The sequence below is a fragment of the Lampris incognitus genome, chromosome 15, assembly GCF_029633865.1.
Source record: "Lampris incognitus isolate fLamInc1 chromosome 15, fLamInc1.hap2, whole genome shotgun sequence".
Classification (NCBI taxonomy): domain Eukaryota; kingdom Metazoa; phylum Chordata; class Actinopteri; order Lampriformes; family Lampridae; genus Lampris; species Lampris incognitus.
In genome coordinates this window covers 40,698,900-40,715,282 of record NC_079225.1, presented here as the reverse complement: position 1 = coordinate 40,715,282, position 16,383 = coordinate 40,698,900, and the positions used below count along the sequence as shown (strand labels likewise).

The window sequence follows — 16,383 nt, the reverse complement described above, 5'->3', positions numbered from 1 at the left end:
ATGGATCAGATTGATAAATCGGTATCCGAGGATACTTAAAAGGTTCGTACTCGGGAATTTGGCGGCGTAAAAGGGACATCGGTATGTCCGTATTCATCACGGATCTACCGGAGACGGCGCGGAAGGACGTCTATTGCACAAAAACGTAGCCAATCCTGTCAGGGTGAGCTGAGATACAGAAAGAGGACCAAAGCACAGGGTTTTATAGTCCTCTCTCCTGGAGCCGGGCTGTACTTCTGTGCCCGGCTCCTTCTGAATGACCAGATAAGACCGGGTCAAGTGGTGCGCTGTTAGGTCTTTGAACAATAAGAGCGCGGTGGAGTTACTGGTGCCAGATACCATCAGGCAGCACCCATATGGACCGGCCGATAAAAGCTTATAAACACGATCAAAAGCTGTTCCCACAAAGACCCATGCAAAGGTTTTCTTCTTCTGGTCCGGTTTGATTAAGTAGCTGGCAGAACCGAAGCTCTCTGCGCACATTGTGCGGGCGTCGTAACTCAATTCCACGGCGAGAACGCCGGTCTGTGCGGCGTGTCCGCCGATGATGGATGTCCAACGGCCCTGTTGTCTATGGAGGTGTGAAAGCCGGATAACTGGACAGGACGTGCCCATTACAAGGCTTCCTGTGGCCCCTCGGTAGGCCCTCATCTAACTTCAAACGTTGCCTTGAGAGCTTCCTAAAATGTGGCCGCCTGTTCGACATAAAATGGATATTGTCGTTCCGCAAAGTATATTTCTGCCCTAAAGCCCCGGATGTTAAACTAGACAACCAACACATTTCAACAAATGGGAAAACTACCCTATAAAAAAAGAAACCCAAACCCTTACTGACCTCATACTTTGTGTTGAACTGAACGGAAGCCATTTAAGACAGCTCATTCGTTGTCCCATGCTGCCCCCTTGTGGTCCGTAGTGTGAACGTTTGCGTCAACCGTGGGTGAAGGGTCGGTGTCCCAGGGACAAGCCTGAGCATCTGCTCATATTCTTAACATGCTATGGTGAAAGGACACCAGCTGAGACCGGACCACGTCACCGAGAAAGCTGAATAAGACGTCTGCAGAACACGTGCAGAAAGTAACTAAAACAAAATACTTTACTCTCGATAAAAGTAGGGTCGTCGTCACAGCAATAAAAACCCCCTACCAGAGATTGTGATGTAGAACGTATTAGAACTGCACTGTGATGGCATTAACAGGATCAATTTCATAACTGCGATTGGTTTTTGAGCACGGCCACATTTCCCGCCTTATTTCCCGCCATGCATGGCGCTCCCTGCAAGGCTGAACAGGCAGTCTTCTTCTAGGGCCTTGCACATCTTTGCGTGTCTAATCTTGAAGAAGCGAAGGAGTGAATGCTGAAGTGCTGGAATCAGTTCTGCCAAAGGCCTGCGTCCGTTTACTGCCGGTCCTGTTCACAGCGGTCGTACTGTCAGGGTTAGCTCCTGCCCTAGCCGCGGGGCCACGTAGCGCTCCTCTCTGAGCAGGCGGAGGACCAGATCCTGGGTGTCCTGGGGCCAGCGGTAGATCCTGGTGCTCTGCAGCCAGGTGGGGACGTGCTTCTGTAACTCACAAATACAGGAGCAGAAGAAGAGTGTTGGTTGCTGAGGATGCGAGTACAAAACCGAGGAGGACTGGCGACTCAACTCTGACTTTAGCACCAAAATGGCTCGTGACTTCACTCGGACTTGGACTCCCTTTTGACTTGAAAGCCTTGATCTCTTCTCCAAGCCCAAAGACAAAATGCTTTTTAAAGTGTGCAGCCAATCAACTCCTCATTTACATAATCACAGATTTGAAGTACAATACAATTTACACTTTGAATCAGGCTGGAATAGGTACACATTTGAAGTTGCTATCCTAGCTCGAGACAGTTTTGCATAGTCGCCATTTAATCAGTTTGTAGAAATATAACTTACCTTGCACGCACCAAAATATCATTGACAAGAACTACTTCACTTTCTCCTGCAAACGGAGAGTCTGTGACGACTATATTTAAAGAGGGGTTGAACTATAATGTGGAGTACTGCCGAGCGGCGGTTTCCAGTTGAACACCACGGAGGCCCAAAAGTACACACAACTGCATATTACGCATGTGGATTTGACAAAGCTGCAAATCTTTGGCCAGATACGGAGAAACCACCAAGATGGCGGGGCGTTTAACTGCACGCTCACTGGCTTTAAAGGGCGAACGGTCGGGAATCGGTGCTGCGAGGAGCTGTTGATGGTTAGCCGAGTGAAGATAGTCATTTTGTGTGTCAGGTCTTCTCACCTTGGTGGCGGAGGGGAACAGCACAGGAACCAGCCGGAAATTCAGGCAGCGCTGCTGGATGAACTCGTTCTGGATCTGAACCGGGAGGAGGAGGAGGAGGAGAAGAGGGTCAGAACTGCACAATCAAGACAGGAGTTAATTACACTTGTTCTGGAACATTTCTCCCTGTGTATTGCATCTATATGCTGTGCTTCATTACTCTAGAGCAGTGTTTCTCAACCGGGGGTCCGCGGACCCCTAGTGGTCCGTGGTGTAATTGCAAGGGGTCCGTGAAAATAAAATATCTTTTAAAAAAAAGATCCTATGGCATTTATAGAAATAGGATTATTTTACTCAAATGTGACTGAAACCTTTATCTACCTAAACTATAAAGGGTAACAGGACTTTTTTCTCTAATTACATCTGTTTCACAAGTGTAATTTGTTGTATTTTAATAAGAGATCTCGCTCCCGTTTGCATTGTTAAAAGTTACTGAATACATATTCTGTTTTGTTACATATATCTGAAAGTTACTGAATACATATTCTGTTTTGTTACATATATCTGAAAGTTACTGCATAAGAATTCTGTTTTGTTAACTATATCTAAGTTACAACTGAAAGCTCTTATTTTTGCCCCAAAGAGTGAATAAATGCTATAATGCAATTTAAAATGCAGTTTCTACTGTTTCTATCAAATTGCAACCCCCCTCCCCCAAGATCAGGTGGAGGAGTCCTCAGGGTAGATCAAAAATACGCAGGGGGTCCAGGACCCCAAAAAGGTTGAGAACCACTGGTCTAGAGGTAAGATACTCTATGGTATGTTCAGGATATCCTTGCTGCTAATGTTGTTCCGGTTTGTTTTTTTGAGGTACTTCACCTTTATTTTACTCATTTTTTCAATCCATATCTTTTATTCCAGAGTCCAGATGTATACTCATGATTGTTGTTAAATTTACTCTGTTGGTAGTCTTAAGCAATTTTTATGTAAATTGATAACGTCAGTTATCATTGCCCTGTCCACTGCTCAGAGAGAGAAGAAACCCCCCTCCCCCCCTTTTCTCCCCAATTGTACTTGGCCAATCACCCCACTCTTCTGAGCCGTCCCGGTCGCTGCTCCACCCCCTTCTTTTCACCTGACAGTGAGGAGTTTCGCCTGGGGGACATAATGCATGGGAGGATCACGCTATTCCCCCCGGTTCCCCCTCCCCCCTGAAGAGGCGGCCCGACCGACCAGAGGAGGCGCTAGTGCAGCGACCATGACACATACCCACAGCCGGCTTCCCACCCACAGACTCGGCTAATTGTGTCTGTAGGGACGCCCGACCAAGCCAGAGGTAACACGGGGATTCGAACCGGCAATCCCGGAATAGACCGCCACGCCACCAGGATGCCCCTAGGACATTATCTTTAAAACATAACTGTATCCTCACCACAATACACCATATTCAGGTTGAAATCATGTTACTATATTGTTGTTTCTTGGTACCACTGCACTGTTGCAGAACACAATTTGGGGATAAATAAACATCATATTTTATTTTTCCTTAGAAAGCTGCAATAAGAAATAGCTTCACTCACTCCTGCCGTGATAAAACCCTCCAGCCAGAAGAACTTACATGCAGGCTGAAAAATTAATCTTTTCAAAATGTACCGTACACATCACCCTTTCCCACTAAATACCCCCCCCCCATCATTTCGCTCTTCTATCTATTGCATGGTACCAGTCATGGTGTACTATTACTGTAAATCATACAGTATGTTTAGAAAGGACCCCGAGGCTCTGCCCCTTCTTCTTCTGACCTTGCTCGTTTGTTACATTTTGTAAATCAAAGTTTATTCGATCAGCCGAGTGTCTGAAATGTAGAATCTAGATGTGAACAGAACAAGGCTAAAGAAAACGCCGACGTAACGAGAGAGAAATGCTCTTCAGACTGCAAAACCTTGTGCGGTGAAAACACCGGGAGCAGCTCTGTTCCTCACCGATTCACCGAGCGGATCTACTCGGCAAGGTAGGCTGCTTTTGCGATGATGCACGAGCAGCTGGTATCGTCCCCTAAAGCAGTGGTTCTCAACCCAGTCCTCAAGGAACCCCTATCCTGCATATTTTCTTTGCAACCCTGAATAGGTACCTGTTTGTAGTTATTCAACCAATCAGCAATGAATTTTGTCAGAGTTTGCACACCTTGCATAATTAAGTGCTGCGAGATGATTGGTCGAGTAAGTACAAGCAGGGCTACCTATAAAGGGGTACAATGAAAATCTGCAGGACAGGGGGTCCTTGAGGACTGGGTTGAGAAACGCTGCACTAAAGCAACTCACTGCTTCCTGGAACTGCCAAGCAAGTTATAAATACTGAACACACACACCGACACACCCACACATACCAACACACACACACACACCCACCCACACAAATGTGTATTTAATCCTAGACTGCATTGTAAACATGGCCGCTAGAAGTGTTAGAAGGTATTATTGAGAAGGAAGCGTCTCACACTGATCCACTGAGGGGAACATGTAATGACACGTGTGGACCACAAGAGGGCGACATTTCAATCTGACGTCACAGCGTTGGCAGTTTCCAAACAAGGGATTGGCATCCACGGAAAGAATTACAGTAATGAAGGGACATAAAGCAACAGCTCGTAAACGAAGCGAGGCAGGAAAAAGAAACCGGCTTCGCACAGCAGCTGGGGCGCTTGGTTAAGTTCAGAGCCTCATATGGAGGCTTAGGCAAGCTTCAAGACTACGATAAAGGCCCGAAGGTATCGACCAGCGTTCAGACACGAGACTCGGGACGTACAAAACACACACAATCACCTGCTGGTCAGTTTCTGGTCCCTTGATCACCGTATCTCATGTGCTCGGTAACACTTAACAAGGGGCAGCATTACATTTTTTTGGGGGGGGGGAGGGGGGGCTTTTTCCTCCCTAATTGTACCCGTCCAATTACCCCCACTCTTCTGAGCCGTCCCGGTCGCTGCTCCACCCCCTCTGCCGATCCGGGGAGGGCTGCAGACTACCGCATGCCTCCTCCCATACATGTGGAGTTGCCAGCCGCTTCTTTTCACCTGACAGTGAGGAGTTTCACCAGGGGGGACGTAGCGCGTGGGAGGATCCCGCTATCCCCCTCCCCTCCCGCCAAACAGGCGCCCCCCCAACCAACGAGAGGAGGCACTGGTGCAGCGACCAGGACCCATACCCACATCCCCCTTCCCTCCCGCCAAACAGGCGCCAATTGTGTCTGTAGGGACGCCCGACCAAGCCGGAGGTAACGCGGGGATTCGAACCGGCGATCCCCGTGCCGTTAGGAAACGGAATGGACCGCCACGCCACCCGGACACCCCGTGTCAGCATTAACGCTAACACAGTGACAAGGGTTGTGTAATTCTGACCCCGTGGGTCTTGAGTTGGACTCGCCCCCTTGAAGACTTAGTCTGGACTGGGCTCGGGGGGGTGTTCTCGACTACAAGGCTGACAAAGCCACAAGGAGAAAGACGTGAGCAGACTTACCTGATTGTGAATATACTTGGTGTGCAGACCGTGTTCGTCGTCCCCGTCTCCCTCCACGTCCTCCTTGTACTTGGGGCTGATCACCACGACGATGAGCACCGATTTCTGGAAGGAGGCCATCTCACTGTGAGTTTACTGAACGCCGGTTCTGCCCCGCTAACAGAGTCACTGTATGGCTGTGAGCAGACGAGCTAGACTTACATCCTTCAGGAAGCTGTCCATCCATTTGGTGATATCCATCCTCCGAATCGGGTTATCGAAGATATCGATCTGTTGACGAGACAAGAGGTGCAGGTGGCGTCTCCTGTGAGTGACTGGAGTCGGGTGGTCGGGAAAAGGGGGGAAGCGGGGGTACACAGGAAACGTGACAGACAGCACCTACCGCCGGGTTGAAGCCCTGGTTGGTGAGAAACTTGGTGAAAGGAATCATCTCCGTGGCCGTGTCCACCGAATATGTGATGAAGATGTTCCCTGTCAGAGCAGAAAGACACCGCCTCGTTAAATACCCGCTGCACTGCAGAAATATGCATATGAGCAAGTCATTTAATAATGAATTTCCATTTCAAATTGCATATACTGGGTACTACATGTCTAAAAAAAAACCCAAAAAAACCCATCTTCATCATATTCTTATCTTACTGTCCAACATCCAACTTTGTGGGGGCGAGCTAAATTGGCTGTCGGTGTACTTGAAAGTCCACATCCACCCGAATACGTGGGGCCAAAACCTGTTCGGATCACGTCTCGTGTACACAGGACTTACTGCACTCCTCCGGTAAGCTGATGGTCTTCTTCATCTCCTGTGTTCCCGCTCGTGTCGCCACAGCGTCACAGCAGAACAGCCCCACGCCGACCTCGCCCATGATCTCTCTCGGAGGGGCCGCGCACCGGGGCGCGTTCCCGCCGGGGCCGCCCGGGGCATTTTTCAGGTAGGTTCTGCTTCTAGTCGAAGCAGTCGTTTGGGGACGCCTGTGAGTGGGGGGGGGGGGGGGGGGGGAGAGGAAAACGTCATTTTAATTCTAATGTCTGTTTGGCGTTACGTGGTGTCCAACCACGTGTCACCGAGGGCCGGGTTTACTCATTCCAACCAACCAGCGGGTCAAAGGGTTTTCCTGAGCGGACACACCTTTAGCCGCACCTGACGCTGCATTTACATTACCAAGACAGGCGGCAAACCGGAGGCGCCGCGTCTTTCCCACTGGGGCAGAGTAGCCCAGGGCAACAGTCTGTCAAGAGTTCAGTTTTCCCCAAACGATGATGTCGTGCTGTGGCAAGAAGAACAGATGCCGATTTAACGAGGGAACAAGAACGACGCCGAACGGCCGATCCGTTGGGCGGAGGCGTATCCAGTTTTGTACAGAAAGGAAAAGAAAACCCCATGGTAGAAAACCCAGACGATAGATCATGATTTAAATTAACGATTCATGCTGGCGACTGAAAACAAAAGAGGGCCTCCGGGTGACGTGGCGGTCTACTCCGTTGCCTACCAACACGGGGACCGCCGGATCGACTCCCCGTGGTGCCTCCGGCTTGGTCGGGCGTCCCTACAGACACAATTAGCCGTGTCTGTGGCTGGGAAGCCAGATGTGGGTATGTGTGGGTCCTGGTCGCTGTACTAGCGCCTCCTCTGGTGGGTTGGGGCGCCTGTTCAGGAGGGAGGGGGAACTGGGGGGGACTAGCGTGATCGTCCCATGCACTACGTCCCCCCGGCGAAACTCCTCACTGTCAGGTGAAAAGAAGCGGCTGGCGACTCCACATGTATGGGAGGAGGCATGTGGTAGTCTGCAGCCCTCCCCGGATCAGCACCGGGGGTGGAGCAGCGACCGGGACGGATCGGAAGAGTGGGGTTATGGGTCAGATACAATTGGGGAGAAAAAAAGGGGGGGTATTACCCCCCACTCGTCTCCAAAAATGCCTTCTTAAGCAGAAATGAGGATTTCATGGGCAGCGCTACACAAACCTTTTTAAACCCCTCAGAGAACCCCCCCCCCCCCCAGGACTGCATGTGTAAATGTGATGACATCACATGGGCTCAACACAGACTGAACGTAATGGGACCCCAGCTTAATAGGTCAAACATTTTTACACCATTTTCATGTACTAAAGGACATTTATTCTAACTCACACCCGCTGTCCTCTGCACCCCTTTCTACCACCTTGTCTGTGGAAGTTGATGTCAGCTGAAGTGTTTTATTCACTACTGACGACCGGCAGGGTGTTTTCAGTGCAGAGCCAACATGACGTCATGCAGCATACAACATGGCAGCGCCCTCGTGGCAGAATTACGGTACAAAAATTACTCAACTTTCTCATAAACAATCAGCGATGCCACAACTCTTCTCAAGGGCTCTTAGTATTACAAGTTACCAACCCAGATTGCGCACATTTTACATTTACTGTATTTGAAGCTAGCAGAGGTACCCGGCGTTGTGCGGGGAAAATGTTCTCACCAAAACAACCAACACGATCTGATCTTTACGATATAAGCGATGACGAAATATAGGATAACCTATGATATGATGTGATAAACCAATGTCGAATAAACGAATCTTATTAACGAAAATGATCAAATGTCATAATTTTCAATCCATTCACCAAGCTTCTTTGCCAATGTGTGTACTAATCGCCGCCGCCACAAATCGCCACAAAATAAACTCAATTTCAGAAATAAATCAAATTTTTTTACTTGGTTTTTGCAATATTTTTTCAAACTGTGCAATCCTTGGAAAGTGCTGATTCTAAAGATACCTTTCTTTTGGATCTACAATGAATATTTCTGGAGTTTTAAGTGAACATACAAACATAAACTCTTGCTTTATATATATAGATTTTACATTAACAAGAAACAAGATGCTCGGGAGAGCTTATCATCTCAAAACTTTTCTTCCTCCTGCCCCCCCCCCCCCCCTATCTCAAGTCAGGTAGCGAGACTGCCATAGCTTTGCTCATCCTCCATGTTTTCTTTTTTGGCCAACTCCAAAGATGATGCTATCACCATGGCAACAGTTACACAACTGTGTGCCGTAATTTGCTGCATGCCGTCGCCGATTGACACCAATTCTGCACGGACGCCTGGCACGACGGCTTTTCAGTGCGAACATGTAAACGCCACATTAGCGATCGAATCGGTTGGTGAGATGTTTGGTTGGAGTGAATTTCTGTGTGCGCGTGGACCCTCCATGACACGCCCCCCCTCGCAGTTAGGAAAACCAACAGTAAGGCTGGAAATCATCTCCATTACCAGGAAGGTGGGCAGGGTTGAAACTCCTGGTGCGGCCCATAGGGGTAATTAGGCGGTGTACGTTGACACTGGTTGTGAGCGTTGTGGGCTGGATTTTCAGACAACGCAAACTGTCTGACATGACAGCCATAGACCGGATCAGGGCCTAGGGGAAAGCATAGAGAGGCAGGCTGTAAACATTTCATAAGGGAGACAATGAGCATGATAAAGGCCTACTGATTTATTTTAGATTCAGGCTCATAACCTGTAATGTCCCCCCCCCCCTTTTTCTCCCCAACTGTACCCAGCTAACTACCCCACTCTTCCTAGATGTCCCGTTCGCTGCTCCACCCCCTCGGCTGATCCGGGGAGGGCTGCAGACTACCACATGCTTCCTCCCATACATGTGGAGTCGCCAGCCGCTTCTTTTCACCTGACAGTGAGGCGTCTCGCCAGGGGGACGTAGCGCATAGGAGGATCACACTATTCCCCCCGGTTCCCCCTCCCCCCCGAACAGGCGCCCTGACCGACCAGAGGAGGCGCTAGTGCAGCGACCGGGACACACGCCCACATCCGGCTTCCCACCCTCAGACACGGCCAATTGTGTCTGCAGGGACGCCTGACCAATCCAGAGGTAACACGGGGATTCGAACCGACGAGCCCTGTATTGGTAGGCAATGGAATAGACCAGCGTTTCTCAAACCTCTCCTGGCGGACCACTTGTCCTGCATGTTTTAGATCTCTCCCTGCTCCAACACAGCTGATTTAAATGATCAGTTTGTTATGAGGCAGCTTCGGGGGGTCATAACGAGTTGATCATTTGAATCGGCTGTGTTGGAGCAGGGAGAGATCTAAACCATGCAGGACAAGTGGTCCGCCAGGAGAGGTTTGAGAAACGCTGGGATAGACCACCACGCTCCCCGGACACCCTCTGTACTGTTATCTTGTCCCAGTTGTTAATTTTCTGTCTTATTGTTGAACTCTTGATTAGCCAGTTATTATCTGCTATTTTGTATAGCACGGAGTTCTTAAAAAGCACTATGCAAATTAAATGTATTATTATTTGTTCCCCAAATCACAGCCAACTTGATTTAAATGAATAAAACAGCAATTTTGCGTCGCACTGGCGTCGTCATCTGGTCACAATCAACGCTTTGCTAAAATGTCGACAATCTTACCATCAAAAATGTCTTTTAACTCTAAATATGAGTTTGGTGTAATCACAATTCTTTCCAAAGCTTACTTTATAAATCCATGTTATTTATCGATATTATCAAATCATAAATCTGAGTACCACATTTCCCCCAAGAAACGGTAATGCAAATCAAAATTGTTAACTCTACTCCACCGTCGAAACCACTACTGGCGATGATCATCTGGGTGTGCGCACACAAACACACACACACACACACACACTTACATCGCCTGGGTGTGTGCGCAGCTGGGTATCGTGGCGAGGCATAGCAGGGGCTGTGTAAGTCCGACATGAGCGGCAGAGGAGGCTCCAAGACGTCCACCTCCTCTGCAGAGCACTCCTGAGGCAGGTTGGAGGTGTAGGCAAAGCCGCTCCAGTGGTTCACCGTGGGGTCCCTGCCGTGTAGAAACCGTTCTGTGTGGGCCTGCGGCCAAACACCTGCCAGGGGAAAGATTTGTGCCGGGGAAGGGATAGAGGGACGCTGATCTCCTCCGCCACCTCTCTCCGGACGTGTCCCCTGGATTACTGTCGCCCCAGGCGGCTCCAAGTCCTCCTCCGCCAGCCTCACTCGGGTCTCCGTTTGCCTGAGGCACTGCTGACAAGAGGGAGGCCAGACCAGGTCCAGGGTGGACGACGTCATGGATTCATCAGTTTCCACCGGCACGCTCCGATGGGGGCAAACCCCTGACAGAAAATAGTGATGCTTCTTAATTGGTTAATCAGAAATGGAGGAGGAGATTCAGCATATTTGACAGAGTGTTGACTAATAGTACATACATGTATAAAGTTGTAGTAGTATTAGTCGTACATTTTCTGCATAGTGAATATATCATAGTATTACTATATGTAGTGGTAAATTTGCAACTTGATAATATCGTAGTAGTACTGTAGTAGTATTTGACAGTGATTAGTAGAGAGACAGTAAGACAGAGGAGAGAGAGGGGATGACATGCAGCAGAGGACCCGGGCCGGATTCGAACCCAGGCCACAGCCCTGTGTGGTACACACTCTACCAGGTCAGCCATCGGGGCACCCCGGCTAGTAGATAAGAGCAAGTGTTACCAAATGGCATCACGGCGTGCTGCACAGAAATCATATCAAAGTAGTACTATATGAAGTAGTACTACATTTGTTAATTAGTAATCGTATCATAGTAGTAGTATGTAAAGTAGTAGGACTACATTTGTTAATTAGTAATCGTATCATAGTAGTAGTATGTAAAGTAGTAGTACTACATTTGTTAATTAGTAATCGTATCATAGTAGTAGTATGTAAAGTAGTAGTAGTACTACATTTGTTAATTAGTAATCGTATCATAGTAGTAGTATGTAAAGTAGTAGGACTACATTTGTTAATTAGTAATCGTATCATAGTAGTAGTATGTAAAGTAGTAGTATGACTACATTTGTTAATTAGTAATCGTATCATAGTAGTAGTATGTAAAGTAGTAGGACTACATTTGTTAATTAGTAATCGTATCATAGTAGTAGTATGTAAAGTAGTAGGACTACATTTGTTAATTAGTAATCGTATCATAGTAGTAGTATGTAAAGTAGTAGGACTACATTTGCCACACAGTAATCATATCATAGCAGAACTATATTGAGTAAAGTAGTACATTTGCTACATAGTAATCATATCATTGTGGTACTATGTGAAGTAGCTGCAGTAGTATATTTGCTACATAGTAATCATAGCATTGTGGTACTGTATGTTGTAGGAGTGGTAGTACATTTGCTACATAGTAATCATATCAGTGTGGTACTACGTGAAGTAGCAGCAGTAGTATATTTGCTACATAGTAATCATATCATTGTGGTACTACGTGAAGTAGCAGCAGTAGTGTATTTGCTACATAGTAATCATATCATTGTGGTACTGTATGTTATAGGAGTGGTAGTACATTTGCTACATAGTAATCATATCATTGTCGTACTACGTGAAGTAGCTGCAGTAGTATATTTACTACATAGTAATCATATCAGTGTGGTACTACGTGAAGTAGCTGCAGTAGTGTATTTGCTACATGGTAATCGTATCATTGTGGTACTACGTGAAGTAGCTGCAGTAGTGTATTTGCTACATAGTAATCGTATCATTGTGGTACTGTATGTTGTAGGAGTGGTAGTATATTTGCTACACAGAAATCATATCATAGCAGAACTATGTTGAGTAAGCAGTACGTTTGCTACATAGTGGTACCATACGTATGTTGTAGTAACAGCAGTACATTCGCTACATAGTAATCACACCATTGTGGTACTGTATGTTGTAGTAGCAGCAGTACATTCGCTATGTTGTAATCAAAGTAGTAGCAGCAGTGCACTTTGCTACAAAGTAATCATACCATACAAAGTAATCATATCATTGTGGTACTATGTGAAGTAGCTGCAGTAGTGTATTTGCTACACAGTAATCATATCATTGTGGTACTGTATGTTATAGGAGTGGTAGTACATTTGCTACATAGTAATCATATCATTGTGGTACTGTATGTTATAGGAGTGGTAGTACATTTGCTACATAGTAATCATATCATTGTGGTACTATATGATGTAGTTGCAACAGTATATTTGCTATAATATGGTAGTCAACATGTCACACGTCGAGTGCCTTTAGTACGAGAGCCTTAGATCAGCAAAAGGTGGCGAATAAGAGACTGAAAGCACAAACTGGATTTGAATTGATGCAGACCAACATGACAGGCAAGTTCTCCTTGTCCGACTACCTTTCCTGGGATCCATCCGTGCTCTCGGGCGGTCGAGGGGTTTCCTCACGCTGGACAGCTGCAAAGGAAACAAGAGCGGCGTGAGTGGCAGAACTACATCCTCGTGCCGCAGCTGGCCCAGAACTGGCCTAGAACTCCCCACACGTGACGGACTCGAGAGGCGCTCGGCGGCGAGGCCGCCTCACTTCCAACCGGCAAAACCGGTCCACGGAGCGAGACGGCCGAACGGTCACACGGCGGGCTGCGTGAGACACGCCAGGTTCGTGGAGAACGACGGTGAGCCGACCCCGGGCGGTGTGTTGTACATGTGGAACACGTGGCTCCGAGCGAGTCGTTGTATACCGACGCTAAACGGGTTACCGGTACAAAGGTCAGGCTCGCTGGTCCGCGACCGGTTTCAGGGAAACTGTTGTCAACCGCCGACGACACAAACCCCCCCCCCCCGACTGTGTCGTTCTGCTCTGTAACCCAACAACGCCTTACCTTTTGCGTTACTTCCGGGGGGGAAGCTGTGCCGAGTCGAGGGGAGAAGGTTCCCTCAAGGCCGATTTGTTGTTCCCTCTACTTTCTTCCTTTCTTCCTTTCGTTCTTTGGGACGCCTGCGAGGCAACAGCGTACCTCGACCTGTTTACGCAAATAAGGTGGGCGGGACGTGTGGTCCACGCCCGCCAATCAGGTTGCTGTTTGAACAGCGCAGGTGTTTCGCAGCCAATCACATTACAGCCACCTGACTGTTGTCAGCTATTCTCTAACAGGCAGCGAACGTCTGCCTTCCACCGGAGCCCGGACCGACCATCATACCCAGTGACGTCACGATAAACGCAACAACAAATATGGACGGTATTTTTAGGAAAGTATTGATTATGTTAGGGCTGGGCGACAGGGGCGGATCTACGGGGTGGCAAGGGGGTGGCAGCTGCCACCTCTGAGACACAGTCTTGCCACCCCTGTTGCCGCCCCATTTATAAATCAGATAATATGTTTTTAAAGTATATTTTATGTACATGCGTGGTGAAGGTCGACGAGACCCCGCACCAAACTCATCTCAAACAGAAGTCGCCGATTTAGAATCCCCCCTCCCCCCTCACAGGGGCGGATCTACAGGGTGGCAAAGGGGTGGCAGCTGCCACCTCTGGGACACAGTCTTGCCACCCCTTTGCCACCCCAGGAAAAAATCTCTAGATCCACCACTGCTGGGCGATATTGCCTAAGTCCAATATCCCAATATTCTTCCAAGGAAAACATCGATTACACTGGTCAACACAATTTTTCTTGCATGGGTTTTTTTCAACGGATTCTAGCTAAATTTTGGGTGCTGAATCCAAATCTGGCATTAGGTTTTGCCTATCACATCAGGTTTTTGAACTATGAGAAATCATTATTTTTGAGAAAACAGCAATTTTACGCTCGAAATAAAAAAAAACACTGTTGCATTAGAAAATGGATAGATGCAAAAATGATTACAATGAATAAATAAGCACTCAGCCTAGCATGACATTACTTAGGAAATGAATAGGGGGTCATTTTTATCCCCACCAAGATTGCCAGACTAGATGGTCAACTTCTGTAAAATCCTGAATAAGGAGCATACAGATAGCACAGAAACTTGATGTGATAGAGCAAATTTGAGCTCAGGTTTGGATTCAGCAGCCCAAAATTAGCCAAAAACAGTTTCCAAAGTCCATGCAAGAAAAAAAACCCAATATTTTTGTAGACCAGTGTTATCAATAATGTGACGATAGTTTAGGGATCAATACTGGTGCTTTCATAAAATATCCGCTCACAAGAAAATTCTGATAAGTGCTCATTAGTAATGTGAACATCTTCATCAAGCAGGTAGAGGCATTCATTACTCCTTTAACTCAGCTAAAAACAGTCTTAACAATTTCAGAAAAGACAGGGGGAAATGACCACATTTAAGTTATAGCACCATAATTATGACGACTGAAATCCCACACGATATCCAGCCTCATAACATAACACCGATTTATGCCTATACGTTTGCAAGTTCTGATTTGGGCATTTACCCATTGAAATAAACTCTTCTTTATAACTTGCACCACTTTGATACTATCTAATATGACGAATGCTATGAACTCACGTAATGTCAGCCCTGAAAAAGGTGGGTAAATAATATTTATGTTCATTCACCCTCCACTAAATGACCGATCACATCCACATCGGCATCAATATTACATAAGCGTTCTTTCCTTACAACAGAGAGGGGACGTATGGATAGTTTAAATATAGTCAGGAAAACTCACAAATTTGGAAAGGTGTATCATTTATTGCATTACAATGTCAATAGGATTTTTACCTTTGTTGTTGAATTCATATGCTTGTATGTTCTGACTGCACCAACGGCGCAAGATATCTACATAACACAGTGCACGAAACCCTCATACAGTAGAAGCACATCTAAACAGGTGACAGGTGGGCTAACAAAAGCAAACGGCATTAACAAAGACAGGCACAAACTGGAAGTTCTTCCATTCAATAGCCCCGTCTCTTCGGCGGGAGAGATGGTGATCGGCTGATGAGGTAAGCTGCTAACGGGAGTTCTCTGACTGAACTTGCTTTACCCCTTTGTATACAATTCAGCCTTATTGTGCGTCATGCTCGTTTAATTTAAGCTGAATTCCAGGATTTTTGTCCATGAATAAAAAGTTATTTTGTCCACCTGGACCATAGAGTCAGGTTACACAACAGTACGGCGGCCCAAGCAAGAAGGTCCTGGGTTCACGCCCCAGGCCGTCCCAGGTCCTTTCTGTGTGGAGTTTGCATGTTCTCCCCGTGTCTGCGTGGGTTTCCTCCGGGTGCTCCGGTTTCCTCCCACAGTCCAAAGACATGTACGTTAGGGTTAATATTCCTGTCTGTGCCCCTGAGCAAGGCAATAGGAAAAAAGAACTGGGAGTTGGTCCCCGGGCGCTGCACTGCGGCTGCCCACTGCACCTAGCTACACAGCCCGGATGGGTTAAATGCAGAGGAGGAATTTACACACAGGGATTTATAAAGTATATCTTAATCTTCCCCGTGGTTGGAGACGCTCTCCATGTGGACATTTTCCACCAGGTAAGATGAACACTGGTGCAGCGGCGAACACGCTCCGTTTCAAATAGTAAAAAGGATTGAAACATGATGCCGAGGCGATGCCTCTGTCGGACAGCTAACGTACCAACTCTACAATCAGTATTGCTTTACAACAGAGGCCCCATATGTTTTGACGTAGTGTGTCATGCATTAGATTGCTTGTGTTAGCTTTGCTCCGGGGATGCCACTTTTACAAGGGGGGGGGGGGGACTGTTTACTGCTGACCTGATGGCACAAAACCGACAACGGCAACTACGCCTTGTTTGTAGTTCCCATTGCCAGAGGGAGGGACAGATCAGAGTAATCGTGGATTTCAGCTTTAAAATTTAACGGGAAACTACATTTTCTGAAGAAGCTTCGAGCACCGTGTAACTTGGGCTCCTGT

At 47.3% G+C, this 16,383-nt stretch overlaps 1 protein-coding gene across 1 annotated transcript; it reads right to left on the bottom strand.

Annotated features, from left to right (window-relative positions):
• Window positions 1-1,087: 1,087 nt before the first annotated feature.
• Window positions 1,088-13,531, bottom strand: traf3ip2a (TRAF3 interacting protein 2a). The gene is made up of 10 exons (XM_056294974.1): window positions 13,392-13,531; window positions 12,909-12,966; window positions 10,406-10,864; window positions 9,007-9,151; window positions 6,529-6,734; window positions 6,148-6,236; window positions 5,967-6,035; window positions 5,766-5,870; window positions 2,272-2,346; window positions 1,088-1,561 (listed from the first exon to the last, which is right to left on the bottom strand). The coding sequence occupies exons 2-10, from the start codon at window positions 12,922-12,924 to the stop codon at window positions 1,415-1,417; spliced, it is 1,311 nt and encodes a 436-aa protein (XP_056150949.1). The 5' UTR covers window positions 12,925-12,966; window positions 13,392-13,531; the 3' UTR covers window positions 1,088-1,414.
• Between the last annotated feature and the right edge of the window lie 2,852 nt (window positions 13,532-16,383).